The sequence below is a fragment of the Carcharodon carcharias genome, chromosome 3 (assembly GCF_017639515.1).
Source record: "Carcharodon carcharias isolate sCarCar2 chromosome 3, sCarCar2.pri, whole genome shotgun sequence".
NCBI lineage: Eukaryota > Metazoa > Chordata > Chondrichthyes > Lamniformes > Lamnidae > Carcharodon > Carcharodon carcharias.
The window spans coordinates 88555940-88577937 of record NC_054469.1 but is presented as its reverse complement, the minus strand read 5'-3'; the positions used below and the strand labels follow the sequence as shown (position 1 = coordinate 88577937).

Here is a 21998-nt window from a genome sequence, read left to right as displayed (position 1 = left end):
CCCAATGTATTAAAAGATTAACAACAACCTTAAAAGTGAAGCAATAAACAAAATACTACCAATTCATACCTGAGCCAAAATGCCAGGGATCTGTTGCAGCTGGCATTGGTGAAATGGTTAAAGGCGATGCGCCACAATTGGATTCAACAAATTCTCCTTGGACACTGACTGGAGAAGAAGTGCTAGGCCTCAGTGCAGCCTTGAGTGGTGCAATCTTGTTAAACTGAACTCGTGACAGGCAGCCGACAAAACCTGGGGTATTATACTTCTGTACTTCCTGGTCAATGTTTCCAATTTCTGCAACAACAAAAAAAGCTGTTAAAATAAGCATTAAGTATCAGATTCGATCTGAAAATGGACACTGTACTGCTGCTGAAAAGGTAAACATTTTTAAAACAAGTATTCATAGTCCACTAAGTATCCAGTTGCTGTGGGTGAAAAGGAGAAGTTGCAATCTGCATACAAATGAAACGATTTAATATCCTATTTCAATTGTTACAGTAAGGGCCCAGACATATTGGGTTGTACCAGCATTCTGGCATAGTTCAAGTGGACAGAGATGGAGAATTCTTTGGGAGTCACTTAACTGCATTGTTTCTGGGATTGTGTGCCACGACAGCGGATATGTAATGCATCTACCCATATATAGAAAGGTGCATGTTAATACTATATAAAAACTCCATCCAATGTATTTTCTGTCAATTAAAACAAGTTATTAACTAGATTCGCAAAGATGGGAATAGAGATTTCTTTTTTAGATCACGGAGGGGTAGCTGACACCTACTGCATCATGTTTAGGAACTGTCTTCAGTTGCTTGAGCGCAAGCTCACGGTTTTCGAGCTAAGCAGTAGCAGGAGTCATACCGAGCATCAGGGAGGCTGCATTTCTTGGAATGAGCTCAAGATTGCAGATGGGTGGTCTACTGGAAGGGTAGGAATAGGAAGGAAGTGCAGGAGTTCCGGGTGGGGGGGCGGGGGGAGGAGCGTGTGCCACTTTCAACTAGTTACTTAGCACCACAGACACCCTGAAGGAGAACAGTCTAGACCACTGCCACTAAGAACAAAAGACTATACCAAGCTTGTCCAAAGCTTTTGCATGAGGGGCCACATTTCAAAATTTTTCTCCCTGAGGGGCGATGAGCAAATTTTGGAAAGATAAAGTTTAGCAGAACATTAAACATGAATTTGAAACAAAAAATGAGCTATGAAATAAAACAATTTGCTGAGCAAAAAATAAGTAATAAATAAAGATGAATATTAGAGTCTAACAGGGTGAGTGTGTGGCCAGCTCACTCCCAGTCTCAAGGTGGTCACTCACCCACTGTGAGAATGGATGAGAGTGCATGAGGGTGGGTGAGGGTGAATTCTTAAAAAAATTCATTCAAGGGATGTGGGCTTCACTGGTTAGACCAGCATTTACTGCCCATCCCTAATTGCCCTTCAAAAGGTAGTGGTGAGCTGCCTTCTTGAACCGCTGCAGTCCATGAGGCATAGGGACACCCACAGTGCTATTAGGGAGGGACTTCCAGGATCTTGACCCAGCGACAGTGAAGGAATAGTGATATATTTCCAAGTCAGGATGGTGAGTGGCTTGGAGGGGAACTTCCAGGTGGTGGTATTCCCGTGTATCTGCTGCCTATGTCCTTCTAGATGGTAGAGGTCTTGGGTTTGGAATGTGTTGCCTAAGAAGCCTTGGTGAGTTTCTGCAGTGTGTCTTGTACATTGTTGCTACTGTGCTGGTGGTGGAGGGAGTAAATGTTTGTGGATGGACTGTTAATCAAGCAGGCTGCATGGTCCTGGATGGTGTCAATCTTCTTGAGTGTTGTTGGAGCTGCACTCATCCAGGCAAGGGGAGAGTATTCCATCACACTCCTGGCTTGTGCTTTGTATATTGTGGAAAGGCTTTGGGGAGTCAGGTGGTGAGTTACTCACTGCAGGATTCCTAGCCTCTGACCTGCTCTTGTAGCCACAGTATTTATATGGCTAGTCCAGTTCAGTTTCTGGTCAATGGGAACCCCGAGAATGTTTATAGTGGGGGATTCAGCAAAAGTAATGCCATTGGATGTCAAGGGGTGATGGTTAGATTCTCTCTTCTTGGAGATGGTCATTGCCTGGCACTTGTGTGGCACGAATGTTACCTGCCACTTGTGAGCCCAAGCCTGGATGTTGTCCAGGTCTTGCTGCATTTGGACATGGACTGCCTCAGTATCTGAGGAGTCATGAATGGTGAACATTGTGCAATCATCAGCGAACATCCCCTCTTCCGAACTTATGACAGAAGGAAGGTCATTGGTGAATCAGCTGAAGGTGGTTGGGCTGAGGGCACTACCCTGAGGAACTCCTGTAGTGATGTCCAGGAACTGAGATAATTGACTTCCACCAACCACAACCATCTTCCTTTGTGCTGGGTCCGACTCCAACCAGTGGAGAGTTTTCCCCCCAATTCCCATTGACTCCAGTTTTGCTAGGACTCCTTGTTGCCACACTCGGTCAAATGCTGCCTTGATGTCAAGGACGGCCGCTCTCATCTCACCCGAGCTGAGTTCAGCTCATTTGTCCGTGTTTGAACCAAGGCTGTATTTGGTCAAGAGCTGAGTGGCCCTGGTGGAACCCAAACTGAGTGTCAGTGAACAGGGTATTGCTAAGCAAGTGCCGCTTGATAGCACTATTGATGATCCCTTCCATCGCTTTTCTGACGATTGAGAGTAGACTGATGGGGCGGTAATTCGCCAGGTTAGATTCGTCCTCCTTTTTGTGGATTGTACACACCTGGGCAATTTTCCACATTGCTGGGTAGATACCAATGTTGTAGTTGTACTGGAACAGATTGGCTCAGAGCACAGCAAGTTCTGGAGCACAAGTCTTCAGTACTATTGTTAGAATATGGTCAGGGCCTGTAGCCTTTGCAGTATCCAGTGCCTTCAGCCATTTTCTGATATCATGTGGAGTGAATCAAATTGACTGGCATCTGTGATGCTGGGGACCTCTGGAGGAGGTGGAGATGGATCACCCATTCGGCATTTCTGGCTGAAGTTTGTTGCAAATGCTTCAACCTTATCTTTGGCACTGACTTACTCCCCCATCATTGAAAATGGGTATATTTGTGGAGCCTCCTCCTCCAGTGAGTTGTTTAATTGTCCACTACCATTCACGGTTGGATGTGACAAGACTGTAGAGCTTAGATCTGATCCACTGGTTGTGGGATTGTTCAGCACTTTCACTTCCTGCTCATGCTGTTTGGCACGCAAGTAGTCCTGTGTTGTAGTTTCACAGGTTGACACTTCATTTTTAGATATGCCTGGTGCTGCTCCTGGCATGCCCTCCTGCACTCTTCATTGAACCAGGGTTGATCCCCTGGCTTGGTGGTAATGGTAAATGGGGGATATGCCAGGCCATGAAGTTACAGATTGTGGTTGAGTACAATTCTGCTGCTGCTGATGGCCCACTGCACCTTATGGATGCCCAGTCTTGAGTGCTCGATCTGTTTGAAATCGATCCCATTTAGCACAGCGGTAGTGCCACACAACATGATGAGGGTATCCTCAAAGTGAAGATGGGGCTTCGTCTCCACAAAGTGTGTGCAATGGTCACTCGTATCGATGCCATGGACAGATGCATCTGCAGCAGGCAGTTTGGAGAGGATGAAGTCAAGTATGGACAGGCATTTTTGTAACCGTCTTTGAGAATCCCACATGGTGTGTCGCCTTTCTGGTGCTTGGGTAAAGGACACTATGGAGAGGTTGCAGAATAAACTGCAGGGGCAGGGGAGCAGGTCAGTAGTTGTGCTACACATCAGTACCAATGACACAGAGGGCAGGTATAGAGGTCCCACGGAACAGGGGAGGAAGTTTCTTCCCTCTATTGTCTCTTCGTCTCCCAGAATGTTGGACATCAAGCTGCTCTCAAAATCGTCTCAATAAATGTTTCTTTTCATAAACTGTTTTCTCTCAGTTGACAGTGTTCCCACTGCCCACACAAATGGTCCCTGATAACATGAGCATTGATACACAATGGGGTTTGAATCTCGGCTATTTGCATTTGCTTGTGATATAATTTTTTCCATAAAGCTGTAGGTATAACTGCATGTGTGAAAGCTGTAATAACTAACAAGGAAGCCATTTTACTAATAGCATGTGGCTGAAGAAGTCATTTTGTATTCTGTATTAACTACATGTACTGATCAAATTACTATATTGAGTAGTAGTCAGTCATGATACAGATTATTGTAAAAGTGGTGAACATTAATTCACTAATTATAACCTAATGTAATTAATATGTACATTAGAAAGACTGGGTTTTCATTTAAAGTATTAATGTACAATAACTAAGAAAGTTTAAAGTCTTTAGAAAGTGCTGTCTCAGCAAAATACAGTCTAAACAAAGGAATCTTTCTGAACCCTGATAAGGTTCATTATCATGGCCTTGTAGAAATAAAAATAAAAATCTGTGGATGCTGGAAATCCAAAACAAAAACAGAATTACCTGGAAAAACTCAGCAGGTCTGGCAGCATCGGCGGCAGAGAAGAAAAGAGTTGACGTTTCGAGTCCTCATGACCCTTCAACAGAACTGAGTGAATCTTAGGAAAGGGGTGAAATATAAGCTGGTTTAAGGTCGGGGTGGGAAGAAGTTGGGGGGGGGGGGTGGGGTGGTGGTGTGGTTGTAGGGACAAGCAAGCAGTGATAGGAGCAGATAATCAAAAGATGTCACAGACAAAAGAACACGGAGGTGTTGAAGGTAGTGAAATTATCTAAACGAATGGGCTAATTAAGAATGGATGGTAGGGCACTCAAGGTACAGATCTAGTGGGGGTGGGGTGGAAAGGCTAGCAGGGCATAAAAGATTTAAAAATAATGGAAATAGGTGGGAAAAGAAAAACCTATATAAAATATTGGAAAAAACAAAAGAAAGGGGGAAAGAAACAAAAAGGGGGTGGGGATGGAGGAGGGAGTTCAAGATCTAAAGTTGTTGAATTCAATATTCAGTCCGGAAGGCTGTAAAGTGCCTAGTCGGAAGATGAGGTGCTGTTCCTCCAGTTTGCATTGGGCTTCACTGGAACAATGCAGCAAGCCAAGGACAGACATGTGGGCAAGAGAGCAGGGTGGAGTGTTAAAATGGCAAGCGACAGGGAGGTTTGGGTCATTCTTGCGGACAGACTGCAGGTGTTCTGCAAAGCGGTCGCCCAGTTTACGTTTGGTCTCTCCAATGTAGAGGAGACCGCATTGGGAGCAATGAATGCAGTACACAAAGTTGGGGGAAATGCAAGTGAAGTGCTGCTTCACTTGAAAGCAGTGTTTGGGCCCTTGGACGGTGAGGAGAGAGGAAGTGAAGGGGCAGGTGTTGCATCTTTTGCATGGGCATGGGGAGGTGCCATAGGAGGGGGTTGAGGAGTAGGGGGTGATGGAGGAGTGGACCAGGGTGTCCCGGAGGGAACGATCCATACGGAATGCCGCCGGGGCGGGGGGGGAGGTGAAGGGAAGATGTGTTTGGTGGTGGCATCAAGCTGGAGTCGGCGGAAATGGTGGAGGATGATCCTTTGAATGCAGAGGCTGGTGGGGTGATAAGTGAATACAAGGGGGACCCTATTATGTTTCTGGGAGGGAGGAGAAGGCATGAGGGCGGATGCGCGGGAGATGGGCCGGACACAGTTGAGGGCCCTGTCAACGTGAGTGGAAAACCTCGGATAAAGAAGAAGGAGGACATGTCAGCGGAACTGTTTTTTGAAGGTAGCATCATCAGAACAGATGCGACGGAGGCGAAGGAACTGAGAGAATGGAATGGAGTCCTTACAGGAAACGGGGTGTGAGGAGCTGTAGTTGAGGTAGCTGTGGGAGTCGGTAGGCTTGTAATGGATATTGGTGGACAGTCTATCACCAGAGATTGAGACAGAGAGGTCAAGGAAGGGAAGGAAAGTGTCAGAGATGGACCATGTGAAAATGATGGAGGGGTGGAGATTGGAAGCAAAATTAATAAATTTTTCCAAGTCCCGACGAGAGCATGAAGCAGCACCGAAGGATGTACCGGAGAAAAAGTTGTGGAAGGGGGCCGGAGTAGGACTGGAACAAGGAATGTTCCACATACCCCATAAAGAGACAGGCATAGCTGGGGCCCATGCAGGTACCCATAGCCACACCTTTTATTTGGAGGAAGTGAGAGAAGTTGAAGGAGAAATTGTTCAGTGTGAGAATAAGTTCAGCCAGACAGAGGAGAGTAGTGGTGGATGGGGATTGTTTGGGCCTCTGTTCGAGGAAGAAGCTAAGGGTTCTCAGACCATCCTGGTGGGGGATGGAGGTGTAGAGGGATTGGACGTCCATGGTGAAGAGGAAGCGGTTGGGGCCAGGGAACTGGAAATTGTTGATGTGACGTAAGGTGTAGAGGAATCATGGATGTAGGTGGGAAGGGACTGGACAAGGGCAGAGAGAAGGGAGTCAAGATAACGAGAAATGAGTTCCGTGGGGCAGGAGCAAACTGACACCATCGGTCTACCAGGACAGTTCTGTTTGTGGATTTTGGGTAGGAGGTAGAAGCGGGCCGTCCAAGGTTGGGCGACTATCAGGTTGGAAGCTGTGGGAGGAAGATCTCCAGAGGAGATGAGGTCAGTGACAGTCCTGGAAACAATGGCTTGATACTCAGAGGACTCGAAACGTCAACTCTTTTCTTCTCCGCCGATGCTGCCAGACCTGCTGAGTTTTTCCAGGTAATTCTGTTTTTGTTATGGCCTTGTAGAAGTCTGGCTTAATGGTTCAAAATCAGGTTAAAACTTGTAGAGTAAAGAAGCCATTGTTCGACATGGATGATATATTACTGCCCTTTGGAACCACGTGTTATCAACTGGAAGATGTAATTAAGAGGCAATTAAATCCACCTAACATCAGCTAGAACCAATCATTAAGTCAACAATAGCCTGACTCCGACATGGCAAGATGGTCATCTAAAGATTAAAAATAGGGGTCCCATACAGTGTTGCCTTCAGAATTGCAACAAAAATGTGTCAATCTCCTCAAGTGCATTAGAGTCTGATGAAGAGTAATACGGACTCGAAACGTCAACTGTATTTCTCTCTGCAGATGCTGTCAGACCTGCTGAGTTTTTCCAGCTATTTTTGTTTTTGTTACATTAGAGTCCAAGTCAGAGTCCTGAGAGGGTGAATTCTGACCTATCTTAGCAGGATGCGCAACTGTCTAAAGCTGTAAAAGTCACTGTCCTAAGTTTAAGGATACCTTTACTATAATAAAATTTCTATGATTTACTATCCAAATAGACCTATTTTGCCTTAATTGGTTAAGTCTTGTCCAAGCAAAAGTAGATTTATTAAATAACTTACAAATTGCTGGAGAATTGGAGTGGCGAAATTAAATCAATAACAAGTTCCACAAAGCAGGAACCTTGTAGAACATGTCTACAAAGATAGTTTTAGAATGCATGTATGCAAATGCACAAAGCATGTTGAATAAGGTTAGTGAGTTACAAGTACAAATAGCTGTGCGGGAATATGTAATGTCAATAATGGAAATGTGACTTAAAAATAGCGAGAGCTGGGCAACTAATATTCACAAATAAATGCCCAAATTTTCTGGTCCCACCCACCGTGGGTATCGCAGCAGGCGTGATGGATAATTTGACGGACCAGCAAAAGGTCCATTGACTTGGGGCAGGAATTTCCCGCCCAAAGTGTTCAGATAAGATACAAAGGAAAAAGGGAGGTGGGCTGGCAGTACTGATTTTGACAGATTTTGTGTTGAAAAGAGAGGGTGTCCTTCAGGAGAGAAGGACAAAATCCCTTTGGTTCAGGATGAAAAGCAAAAAATGATATCATCTGACTACTTGAGGATGAAATATGCATAAAAGCACAGGGCAAGGCTAGGATACTTAATGAATACTCTACATTGGTATTTACTAAGGAAGAAGATACTGGCAGAATATTGGTCGAAGCAGAGAAAGTACAGGTACAGAGAGGTAAAAATTGAAAGGCGGGATGTACTGGAAAGGTTGGATTTTCTGAGAGTATATAAGTCACCTAGTCTGGGTGACTTGCATCCCAGGTTCCTAAAGGAAGCAGGTGGAGGTGGTGGGAGGATAGATACAGAAGAGGTGCAAAGGACTGGAGTGTGACAAATGTGGCACCCTTGTTCAAGACAGGTATTTCCTGGTAACTACAAGGCAGTCAGATTAACATCAACGGTGTACATGGTTTTTATGAGCAAAAATAAGTAGAAAAATTAATAAGATACTTGAAGACTTTTGAGTTAATTGGGACATATGGCCTACATACCTAGCTTCGCACTGGCTCTTCCCAAAGACTGGCAGATCATATCAAACAGCATGTCCCTTCCGCTGTTTGCAATGGGCAAGATACAGACTGTACCCAACCAGCCCGTGCTTGCAAAATTCAAAACATAGTGTCTAACATTAGATGTGATTCCTGCGATTGGCTAAATAATCCTTAGTGTGCTAAGAATTACACTGACAACCAATTTAAGATCATCATTTGGGCTCACAATGTGGTGCACTTGTGTGTACTGGAAGCTACATATATTAATACACAGGGCCCTGTTCTTTGCAGACAGAAAGAACATGTGCACACATTGCGCCTGTTTCAGCTAATGAAATAAGTGACAATCATTCGCTGGTTCATTCTCCAGGGCAATGTCTTGACCAGAGTCAAATTGACTGGTTTAAATTTCACACAATGCTTGGCAGTTAACTGTCAGTCACAATCTACTTGTGCATTCTCCATGGCAACATCTCTACCACAGTCCACTTGCCAACCAATCAGCACTCTCTGCTCATACAGTACAAATATGCTGTTTCCCTTGACATGGATACTTTCTTGTCAATTGTACTGATGAGTATAAGACAAAAAGCTTCGACAAAAAATCTCTTTTTTCAGCAATACTCAAGTTCTGTGCTATAAATAACTATTAATTGAGAAGGGTCATCAGGGGTTTGTAATTTAATTTTTTGATGAAGGAATAGGAAGTTGATGAAGGGAATTCATTGGATGTTGTCCATATGTATTTTGAGAAAGCACTTGACAGAGCACCACATAAATGGCTGGGTATCAAAATTAAGGCTCAGGGAATAGGATCGGTGTCTGTTTGGATGAAAAAATTGACTCGTGGACAGGAAATAGTGAACCATGTTAAGTGTTTGTTTTTCAGGATGTAGAATGTTCTCCAATAGTCATTTAGGAACACTACTTTTGTGACTTATATAAATGACTTGGATAACGGGATACACAGTAAAATTTCAAAATTTGTCACATCATACCAAACTTGAAGGCGTGTAAACACTGAGCATGATACCAATTGACTGCAGCAAATCACAGGCTAGCACAATGGGCTGACAAGGGGCAGATGGAATTGAATACAGACAAGTTAGAGACGAGGCATTTTGGCAGAAATGGTTAAGGAGAGGCAAGATAGACTTAATGACCATTCTGAAGAGTTTTCATGAACAAAGGAACCTGGGTGTGCATGTGATTTGATCCTTGAAGGTGGCAGGGGATATTGAGAGTGCTTAGCAAATCACATGGGATCTTGGGATTCATAAATAGAACTATTGGGTACAAAGGCAAGAACATTATGGTAAACATTTATAAAGCTCTGGTTAGGCCACAAATAGAGTATTGCGTCCAGTTCTAGTCACCACGCTCTACGATGGACATGAGAGTGGGTCCAAGGATGAGGGCTACAAGGTTAGGTTAGAGAAAGTAGATTATTTTCCCTGGAGCAAAGGAGATTGAGGAGAAAGTGCACAACACAATGACAAATTTAGATAAGGTAGACAAAGAAAACTCTTCCCAATAGCTGATGTTACAAAGACTAGGGGATGCAAATTTAAGATTTTGGGCAAGAGTTACAGGGGGGAAGAACTTTTTTTTTTATATATACAGCGAGCAAGCATAGGGGTGATGGGTGAACAGGACTTGGTACATGTTTGGACAAAGACATGGTTTTGCTCCAGGGGGGCATTTTGACAGTAGCTAAGCTGCCGGCTAATGACCTGGAACACTCTAGCTACGAGGATGGTGGAAGCGGAGACATCAATGATTTCAAAAGGAAACTGGATAGGCACTTGAGGGAAATAAACTTGCAGGACAATGGGGACAGACTGATTAGATTGGCCTACAAAGAACCAGCATGGATTCTATGGGCCGAATGGCCTCCTTCTGTGCCATGATGACTCTCTCCTTTCTTTTTGAGCTGTGAAGTTAATTGCCCTAGACTTTCCAGTGTTAACAGATTTAAATATCACCCTCACTAATTTCTGTCATTTGCAGCTTGGGTGCCAGGGCCAAAGGTCTGTGCCTGGTATTTTGCTGTGTTGAAGCAACAAAGGGTGATACTTAATCTGTTAACACTGGAAAGTCTAGGGCAATTAACTTCACAGCTCAAAAAGAGAGAAAATAGGCTGTTGAAGCAAAATCAGCAGGAGTACAAGCCAAGAACAGCAACTTGTACTGAATGTAATAAAACGTGCAAAGGTGCAACACAAAGGTATTCCAAAGCAAAATATGACACCAAGTCACAAAGAGACATTAGGGCCAATGACGAAAAGCATGGTCAAAGAGGTAAGTTTTAAGGAGCAGCTTAGAGGAGGAAAGTGAGGAAGGGAGCTGGAAAGATTAAAATTGGGGATACTCAAGAGGCCAAAATTAGAACAGATATCTCAGAAGGTTGTGGGGAGGAGAGGCCGAGATAGGAAGGGGTGAGGTCATGGAGGGTTTTGAAAACAAGATTGAGAATTTTAAAATCAAGGCATTGCTTAACTGATGATCATGTAGATCAGCAAGCATAGGGGCAATGGGCGAACAGGACTTGGTACATGTTTGGACAAAGACGGGGTTTTGGATGACACCACCTTTATACAGGGTAAAATGTGGCAGGCCAGCCAGAATTGCATTAGAATAGTCAAGTCTAGGGATACAAGGCACAGATAAAACGTTCAACAGTAGTTGAGCTGAGACAAGGGATGGAATCAGAAGATGCTACGGAGATAGAAATAGGCAGGTCTAACAATAGTGTGGATATGCACTGGAAGCCAGGAGTTTTTTTTTTAAAAGAAAAATGCTTCACAAGGCTTGCTCACTTTTATAACAGCTCAGAATTACTAGCAATGCTGCACTTGGCTGCCTGCCACTACCAATCTCCGCTCCCTCCAGGGGGGCATTTTGACAGTAGCCGAGCTGCCTGCTAAAACAAAAATTCTAACAATGTGAACCAAAGGAAACACGATGAAGTAGAGCCAAGGTGTTATGGTGGCGAGAAGTCCAGTTCTGTTGAATGTGTGTCTGGATTCCAGAACTGGAGAGATTGGATAGATTTATCAAAATAAATCAGTCATTCATCTTATTTTTAGTCAAGTTTTGTGGTTCATAAGTTTCGTCACTAACTCCTGACACTGAACTGGTGCATGTGCAGTTCTTGCTAACTCTGACAGCATTGTTGTGCCCCACCCATCCTTCACCACTCTGCTTACCTCCAACTCACCATCCCACTTCCACCCCTTGCTGCCTCACTTGCCTCCTCACTCCTGATACCTCTTGCCACACTGCAAGCTAGGCAGCAAGAGCTCAGAAGAGGAGTGTTGAGTGGGGCAGCAAGGGATTGGGGGCAGGGTGGTGAGCAGTTGCAAATGGAGCAGCCAGCGGGGTGGTGATAGCAGCAGCAAGTGGGGCAGCCAGCAAGGTGGTGAGAGAGGTAGTAAATGGTTGAGAGCGGGCAGTGAGTGGGGTGACAAGCAGTCGGGAGCGGGGTAGTCAGCAACAGGGGTGGCAAACAACAGACCAGCAAAAATATAGTGTCCTTTTTGAGCTGAATTTGATCTGCACCAATTTTGGTGCAGGCAGTGCCTGGGAGGTTGCTGGCAGTGTCGTCACAGGCACTGCAATAGCATCTGCGGCAAGTGCGCCGTCTTCTGCAGTTGTGATGTCAGCAAATGTAGCCTTCTTTTAGTCAAGTATATGTGCAACAATGGCCGATTAGCTCATTTGGCTCTTTGGCTAGAGTGTGGTTGAGAATAGTGTCAACAGTGTGGATTCAATTCCCATTCAGGCTTATGTAGAATTGGGACTTGCCACTTTGTCCTGCCTGACTGTGGAAAGCAATGGCAAATCACCACTAATAAAAAAAAAATACCAAGAAAAATAGCTCAGGATGAAACATCAGCAGACAATGAGCTAAGGGCTGCTTTCAGGTAGGGTACACATGACATAGCCTATACAAAACACTGAGGACACCATAATGAGTTGAGAGAAATATAAAAATAGCTTAATTTATTTCAGGGATCTGAAGTTGTCATAATTCACAAATGTTATACTTATAAAGGAGTCATATGTGTTTCCTAGTGAAGTTTAAAATTAGAATTGCAAAGACATATTGAGCATCTTCAATATACCACAGGAACCATAACACTGCAATTGTTTTGGCAACAGGGCTCTTTAATTAATTGCAGCATATTAAACTAGTTGGTGTCTAACTCACTTAAAAAACAGCAAAAGCAGATATATGATACCTGCTGGAGAATTTGTAAGTGCAAACTAGAAACATCAATTTACAATATTGCATCACAGGAAAATTATCTAGTGGCAAAGCCAAATGTAGTTTATTACTTACTCAGGTTAGATTGTTGGCCTTTAGAGATCTGTCATGAACTAATGTCTCATAATGGGGGAACGTGACAAGCAAATGCCTGTCATTGGACCAGCAGATAAGATGTTATCTTATAGAAGTTGTTTGTACAAGTCATTAGGCTAAAGTGCAAATTACTCTATTTATAGAAAAAAAGCTCTGAAGGAATGAGTTATCATTATCACAATTTCCATTTATACAGGCAATACAAGCTCTGAAATAAATGACAACATTAGTCAAATAGAAAATGCAAACATTAGTCAAAACAGAGATCTTCCTGTTCACATTTTCTATTTCTGAACTGTAGCCCTGAACAGGATTTGTCTCAAAATGCATGTGGTTTGAATGGAATATGCTGACCTCACTTGTATCCCCATTGAAAGTGAATAGCTAGGGACCAATTTTCTTTCACTGATATAAAATCAGTACTAAGAATTAGAGCAAATCTCACCAAACTTCTGTTGTAATGCAGTGGGTGGAGCAGGTAACAGGATGATTGAAGAGTAATCAAGGAAGAGTTATAGGGTAAACAAGGTGGGGACTTTGGTATGGAAGGAGTGGTGGAGAAGGAGGCAATGGCATTAATTAAACAGAATCCATCACCAATTTAGATTTCTATACCAAATCTACAGCAGGAAGTGACATAAGAAATGTGATGGCCAGTTTTATATATTGTGCTCTGCACCCAGAAGCACAACCCAAAACACAACTGTTGGATTAAAAATAGTACAGATTGAGAAATGGGAGTTTCACATTACAGCGAATTATGGCATATTAAAAAAAGGAGAAAAGTATAATTTTCCAGTTCATTCTTTTCATGGGCATGGAAAACAAAATGGGAGGGGATGGGTCAGTGTGGGGTGTAATTATTCACTTCTACTAAATAGATTTGAGCCCAGCTCAGATTGATGAACTAGCAGCCTCTCGATCAGCTATAAGAGTCTTACATGAAATGAGTTTCGACATGGCCCTTCTGGCATATGGACCTCAACTCAATGGTCCAGTCATTAAAAAGCCACATAGTTGTGTTACTGAGCCATTTAGATCAGGAAGATTTCTGGACTATGAGTTAGTTAAACTCAGCACAAATCAGAAGTTTTACCTAGAGCAGCCACAAGACTACAATGCTGGCAACGGAAATGAAAACTTTACTTTGGTGGAGAAAAAGGTGAAATTAAGTTTTACTCAGGTTGGGAATTAAAGCACATTGTTGTGTTAAGAGTACAAGGTGTATTAATTTGCATGTGGCATTGATATGCTTGTCTTGGCAGTACTTAATGCTGAAACTGGTGTCTAAACTGGAAATGTATTCCATTCCTCAGGACAAACTTCCTGAATCTGATCATGTGCAATTAAGAAGAAGTGTTAATGTTGCATTATTTTAAACTAAGGGGATTAATTACATTTCCACAATGTCCTTTATCTTCAGCTTTCTAATATATTCTGTTCAGCTTATAATTTGATCTACAATTTTCACGTTCAGCATGCCATATTCCCCACGCTCCAATTTCCTCTTGCATCCCTAATGATTTATACTGATGGGAGTGTGGTTCTATGGGTATTATCTATAATCCAGTACCTCAACAAGTGCTCAATTTACATGTGAGTGTAGATAGTTCTATCACTATCTGATTATGGTGTTGTTCAGCATGGTGGGAGGGGGGGAATGGGTAAAATCACAGTCAAAACACAGTCTGTCTCACTCGATATTTATGAAATTTCCAGCAAGTCATTGGATAATGATCAAAATTCAGAAATAAAAACAGAAATTGCAGGGGGGAAATAATCAGCAAGTCAGGCAGCATTTGTGCAGACAGAAACAGAGTTGATGGATTCGGGTTGATGACTTTTCATCACTTGAGTTCTGACTCAGTAACACAACTATCGCAGATCGCAGTATACAAGTCGACCTAGCATATAAGACAATCCCATTTCGCCAACAACAAAAATCGTGTTTTGTTGACCTCCGTTTTCAGCTAAGAGAAGCAAAGAGGGGTTATGAGAAAAGACTGGCAGCCAACATAAAGGGGAACCCCAAAGTCTTCTATCAGCACACAAGTAGTAAAAGCGTGGTAAAAGGAGTAGGGCTGATTAGGGGCCAAAAAGGGGATTTAAACATGGAAGCAAGGGGCATGGCTGAAGTGTTAAACAGATACTTTGCATCTGTCTTTACCAAGGAAGCAGATGCTACCGAGGTCACGGTGACAGAAGACAAGACTCTGTCACTAGAAGGGTTAAAAATTGATAAGGAGGAAATGTTGGATAAACTATTGGTACTTAAAGTTGACAAGGCACCGGGACCAGGTGAGATACTTCCTTCAATATCCTTGGATGCAGGAGAGGAAATTGCAGGGGCACTGGTCATAATCTTTCAGTCTTTCCTAGAGTCAGGGGAGATACCTGAGGACTGGAAAATTGCAAACATTATGCTCTTGTTCAAAAAAGATTTTGAGGATAAGCCCAGCAATTACAGACCAGTCAGTTTAACTTCAGTGGTGGGGAAGCTTTTTGAAACAATTATTCAGGATAGAATTAATAGTCACATGGAAAAATATGGATTGATAAGGCAGAGCCAGCATAGATTTCTAAAAAAGAAATCATATTTAACTAACTTGGAGTTTTTTGAAGAGGTAACAGAGAGGGTTGATGAGGGTAATGCTGTTCATGTGGTGTACATGACTTCCAAAAGGCATTCGATACAGTGCCACACAACAAACTTGTGAGAAACATTATAGCTCATGGAATAAATGTAGATTATTCCACATTTATTAAAATGTAGATACAAAATTGTCTGAGCAATAGGAAACAGGGTAATGGTCAATGGATATTTTTGGGGCTAGAGGAAAGCTTGCTGTTCAGTTTCCCAGGGTTCGGTATTGGGACCCACACCTTTCCTGATATATATTAATGATCTAGGTGTGCAAGGGACAATTTCAAAGTTTGCGGATGATATGAAACTTGGAAGCATTGTAAACTGTGAGGAGGACAGTATAGAACTTCAAAAGGACATAGACAAGTTGGTGGAATGGGCAGATATGTTGCAGATGAAGTTCAAAACAGAGAGGTGCGAGCTGATGCATTTTGGTAGGAAGAATATGGAGAGACAACATAAAATATGGGGTACACTTCTTAAGGGGGTGCCGGAGCGAAGGGACCTGGGTGTATATGCGCATAGATCATTGAAGGTGGCAGGACAGGTGGAGAGCAGTTAATAAATTATACAGTATCCTGAGCTTCATTAATAGGGTCACAGAGTACAAGAGCAGAGGGATTATGCTGAGCTTATATAAGACACTAGTTAGACCTCAGATGGAGTCCTGTATACAGTTCTGGGCGCCACACTATAGGAAGGATGTGAATACAATGGTGAGAGTGCAGAAGAAGTTTACAAGAATGGTTGCAGGGATGAGAAACTTCTGTTATGAAGATAGATTGGAGAAGTCGGGACTGTTCTCCTTGGAGAAAAGAAGGTTAAGAGGATCTTTGATAGAAGTGTTCAAAGTCATGAGGAGCGCTAGAAAGATTAGATAAGGGAAAACTGTTCCCACTCGCAAAAGAATCGAAAATGAGAGGGTACAGATTTAAAGTGATTTGCAAAAGAAGCAAGTGTGATGTGAGAAAAAAAACTTTTTCACACAGTGAGTGGTTTGAGTCTGGAATGCACTACCTGGAAGTGTGGTGGAGGCAGGTTCATCGAGGCATTCAAGAGGGCATTAGACGATTATTTGAATAGAAACCATGTGAAAGGGTACCAGTAAAAGGCAGGAGAATGGTACTAAGTCATAATGTTCATTTGGAGAGCCGGTGCAGACATAGTGAGCTGAATGGCCTCCCTCTACGCCATGACATTCTGTGATTCTGTACTTGCAGTAGTAGTCAGCCTCAACTTTTCACCCCACAAATGCATGTTTTTCTTACCTTGCTGAGTGCAATGGATCAAGTAGCGATACAGGCAGTGTTGTGGAAATGTGCGCAAGTTTAAGACACGTCCACACAGAGCACACCCTGCATGGCGAATAAGGAAGAGAATGAGTCTTCCAATAAAACAAATGAGGTATGAAGCTGGTTTAAAGCTAAAAGTCAAAACATTTGCTACCTTGCCAAATAACTGTGCTGCAGTGAAGGAATTTGGTATCAGCAAAAAAAGTGTGAGAACAGAAGGAGGAGGAATCTGCCCTGAAGATGATGCCCAAAAGAACAGGGACCAGCCATTGGCCTGATCTGGAGAAGTGTGCATTGGAATGAGTCAAGAATGTGTTTTCATCATCACCAGAAATGCAATGTGTGCACATGCACTTATGTGGGCCAAAGGGAACCCTGAGTCCAGCAAAGGGGTTCAAAGCAACAGCTAACTGGTGTTGCCACTAGCTAGGATTTTCCACTCCTATTTGCGATGGGCGTCATAGTGGGCAGGAGCAGAAAATATTGGGAGATCGCAAAACTCGCGTTCACGCTGTCATGAAACGAGTCTGTGACTGTCCGCTCCACTTGTCAATGTGGGCCGCATTTCCTGCGACTGTACATGAGGAACTTAATTTTAATACTTTAGCATCTCATTATAAGTACTGATCATCAGAATCATCACTCTACACTGGATCATGAATTCGTGTCGATGTGCTTCACAGCAGTACATAAGCGACATGCTCCGGGCGACCTGCACTTGCCTCAGTACTTCGAGGTTTGTTTGCCTACATTGCTTTGGGCAGCACTCCCAGACATCAGTGCCAGGCTTTGCAGGCAGCATCACATCACTTTTAGGGGGCCTCACTGGCAGGTCTCTACCAACCAGACCGTAGGTAAAGTAGGGGTGGCTTTTCAATGGATACATAGCTAGGGCTTGCTTGTGGAAGTGGGGGGTATCTCAGTGTGTTTGGGGGCACATGTTGATCTGGGCAAGAGGCCTCGAGATGCTGAGGGCTGAGGCAACAGTCTCCAGAGGAGATAAGGCCAGATGGAGATTTGAGGGCGAGTGTGAGAGATCATGTCCCTTGAGCTGGCAGAGAGTGAGATGCCAGTGAATATGTGATGACCTTGAGTAATTCATTCACGTTATGTGGGCGTTGCTGGCTAGGCCAGCATTTATTGAACATCCCTAATTACCCTCGAGAAGGTGGTGGTGAGCTGCCTTCTTGAACCACTGCGGTCCATGTGGTGCAGCTACACCCATAGTACTGTTAGGGAGAGAGCTCCAGGATGTTGACCCAATGACAGTGAAGAAATGGTGATATATTTTCAAGTCAGGATGATGAGGAACTTCCAGGTGGTGGTGTTTCCATGTATTTACTGCCCCCTATCCTTCTAGATGGTAGAGGTTCTGGGTTTGGAAGGTGCTGTCTAAGGAGCCTTGGTGAGTTTCTGCAGTGCATTTTGTAGATGGTGCCTCTTGCTGCTACTGTGTGTTGGTGGTAGAGGGATTGAATATTTGTAGATAGGGTGCCAATCAAGCAGGCTGCTTTGTCCTGGGTGGTGTCAAGCTGAACTGTTGGAATTGCACCCATCCATGCAAGTGGAGGATATTCCATCACACTTCTGACTTGTGGACAGGCTTTGGGGAGTCAGGGAGTGAGTTATTTGCTTCAGGATTCCCTAGCCTCTGACCTGCTCTTGTAGTCACAGTATTTATATGACTAGCCCAGTTCAGTTCTGGTCAATGGTAACAACCAGGTTGTTGATCGTGAGGTGATTCAGTGATGGAAATGCTATTGAACGTCAAGGAGTGATGGTTAGATTCTATCTTGTTGGAGATTTCATTGCCTGGCACTTGTGTGGCACACATGTAACTTGCCAATTGTCAACCCAAGAATGGATATTGTCCAGGTTTTGCTGCATTTGGACATGGACTGCTTCAGTACCTGAGGAGTCGTGAATGTGCAATGTTCAGCACCAATCAGCAGCAAACATCCCCTCTTCTGACCTTATGATGGAAGGAAAATCATTGATGAAGAGGCTGAAGATGGTTGGGCCCAGGCTACCACTGGAGGAACTCCTGCAGACATGTCCTGGAACAGACATGCTTGACCTCCAACAACCATAATCATCTTCCTTTATGCTAGGTATGACTCCAACCAGCACAGTGTTCCCCCTGGTTCCCACCGATTCTGGTTTTGCTAGGGCTCCTTGATGCCACACTCAGTCAAATGCTGTCTTGATGTCAAGGGCAGTCACTCTCACCTCAGGAGTTCAGCTCTTTTGTCCATGTTTGAACCAAGGCTGTAATGAGGTCAGGAGCCGAGTGGCCCTGGTGGAACCAAAACCGAGCATCACTGAACAAAGAACTAAGAAAAGTACAGCACAGGAACAGGCCCTTTAGCCCTCCAAGCCTGCGTCAATCATACTGCCCATCAACTGAAACATTTGGCACTTCCGGGGTCTGTATCCCTCTATTCCCATCCTATTCATGTATTTAACAAGCTGGCTCTGAAACACCACTATCGTACCTGCTTCCAACACCTCCTCTGGCAGCGAATTCCAGACACTCACTATCCTCTGCATATAAAACTTGCCCTGCACATCTCCTCTATAGTTTTCTCCTCTCACCTTAAATCTATGTCCCCTAGTAATTGACTCTTCCATCCTGGGAAAAAGCTTCTGACTATCTACTCTGTCCATGCCACTCATAATTATGTAAACTTCTATCAATTCGCCTCTCAATCTCCGTCGCTCTAGTGAGAACAATCCAACCTCTCCTCATAGCTAATAACCTCCAGACATAGCTATTGCTAAGCAAGTGCTGCTTGATAGTACTGTTGGTGACTCCTTCCATCACTTTACTGAGTGGGTGAGTTTAGAGAGTGATGAGGTGGTTGTTTTACCCTGACAGCACGGATGAAATCATTCATCCTCTTTCTACACTGGATGGCCAACCTCTTCTGTGCACTGTTGGCACTGACCACTATTGATACTGCCACCCAAACTGGAGTGCTGAGATTACTGGACCTCCTGCAGCCAAAGTGGGAGTAGAGGACATCATGGATGGCCTCCAAAATGCATTCCACTGACACTGAATTCTTTCAGGACCATGTTCTGAGCAGCGAGCATTGATAACTTTTTAAAATTAATTCATGGGGTGGGCCATCGCTGGCTAAGCCAGCACTTAATGAACCGCTGCAGTTAACGGGGTGTAGCTATAGCCACAGTGTTGTTAGGGAGGGAGTTCCATGATTTTGACCCAGTGACAGTGAAGGAATGGCGATATATTTCTAAGTTAGGATAGTGAGAGGCTTGGAGGGGAACTTCCAGGTGGTGGTGTTCCCATGTGCATGCTGCTTTTCCTTCTAGATGATAGTGGGCATGGATTTGGAAGGTGGGGTCAGGGAGGCTTGGTGAGTTCCTGTAATGCATGATTGTGGCTGCAATTTAGATATGGCATCCGGAGTGATAAAACAGTGAGGTAACGGCATGATGGGCAATTTAGAGGCCGCCCGCCAGCAATAAGTGTATTTCCTGTGGCTGCATAATTAATAAGTTGGGAAGTGGACTATACGGTGCAAAACCCCACCATTGCAACTGGCAGGAAAATGCCTTTTTCATGCCCACCACTGCACTTAGTGCAATTCAGGGAGAATCCTCATCCTTGATACCAAAATTACCAGTTTCCAGCTATTCAACATCAGACAGCAGCAAAAATACAAGTACCCATTATGCCACATTGGCAACATGGATGAAACACCCATGAAACATGAGAAATGCCCAGCAACCCAACTGTGGTGTGGAAAGGTTCGAAAACAGTTCTCGTGAAAACCACAGTGCATGAAGTTTCACCGTGGAACAAGCCTGCATGGCCAATGGAATGAAATTAAAGCCTATGGTAATTTTCAAACATAAAACCTTGCCAAAAATCAAGTTACCTGCATGAGTTTTTGTGCATGATAATGGTTGGATGAATGAAGATGGAGTGAAGTTATTGTGTGGAATATGCACGAGAGTGGCCTACGTAAAGAATGCAGCTTATTAGAGTGAAACGTGTTCAGGTCCTATTAAGTGATCAGATCAAGAGGTACCTGTGAAGAAATAACACCAACATTGCAGTTATACCAGGGTGTGGTTGTGTGCATCAACAAGCCATTCAAGGATCATATTTGCACTGAATGGAACAGGTGGATGGTTGATGGAGAAACCCTTCACAAAGAGTGGAAACGTGAATGCTGCCCTGCTTGGTTGTTTTGTGTGGTTTTGTCATCAAATCGTGGGATGCTATTAGTGCAAAACTGTCATCAGAATGTTCAGAAAATGCAGAACATCCAATTAAATGGATGGAGAGGAAGATGATTTGTTGTGGAGGGATGATACTGAAGCCGAAACCTGATCCAGAGTGGGATCCTTAAGACAGTGCCATAACCAAAGTGACTCAATGAATTTGATGAACTCTGTGTCAGATGCTGAAGACAATGAACTTGACGGATTTTAATATGCTCTCATCATGGTTAAAGGCGGTTTTGTAAAATTTATTCAATGAATTGTGCCACATTAATTTATTATGAACTACTGGTGTTATGTTTGTTTTTCATGTTTCAAAATGGTGACCACCCACATGCACATCAGTGGCTCACATTTTATACTTGGTGTATAAGTCAACCCCCATTAATGGAGCCTTCAAAGTTGATTTGTATGCTGAAATCTATGGTATTATGGCTCTTTTATTCACTAGGCAATTGGTTTGGGGTCCATGTCACTTTAGCTTCTTTTGCCAATTATTTTAAATCTGTGTTCTTGATCTTTCCACCAAAGGGAACAGTTTCTCCCTATCTGCTCTGTCTGGATCCCTCATGATTTTTAATATCTTTATCAAATCCCCCCTCAGCCTTCTCTTCTTCATGAAAACACTCCCAACTTTTCCAATCTATCTTCATAAAAGAAATTAGTCATCCATGGAACAATTCTCGTGAATTTTTTCTGTGCTCTCTCCAATGTTTTTGCATCAGAACTGGACATAATATTCCAGCTGAGGACGAACTGGTGTCTTATAAAAGTTCAACATACTTCCTTGCTCTAGTACTGTATGCCTCTAATAATAAAGCCTAGGATACCAAACACTTTATTAACCACTCTCTCGACCTGTCCTGCCATCTTTGATGGCTTAGGCACATATACACCTATGCTCCTCTACCCCCTTTAGAGTTGTACCCTTTGTTTTATATTGTATCTCCATGTTCTTCCTACAAAATTAAGTACCTCACAGTTTTCTGCATTGAACTTCATCTGCCACCTATCTGCCCATTCCACCAACTTGTCTATGTCCTTTTGAAGTTCTATACTATCCTCCTCACAGTTTACAATGCTTTCAATTTTCGTATTATCTGCAAATTTTGAAAATGTGCTGTATACACCAAGGTCTATGTCAGTAATATAAATCAGGAAGGGCAAGGGTC

The 21998-nt window shown here is 43.4% G+C and overlaps 1 protein-coding gene across 1 annotated transcript in view; it reads right to left on the bottom strand.

The window, feature by feature from the left end:
- cntnap2a (contactin associated protein 2a) overlaps positions 1 to 21998 on the bottom strand; it is a 1656857-nt gene that overhangs the window by 20509 nt on the left and 1614350 nt on the right. Inside the window, exon 23 of the mRNA XM_041183966.1 lies at positions 70 to 297. Coding sequence (XP_041039900.1) covers positions 70 to 297 — 228 coding nt within the window. The remainder of the gene's footprint in view (positions 1 to 69; positions 298 to 21998) is intronic.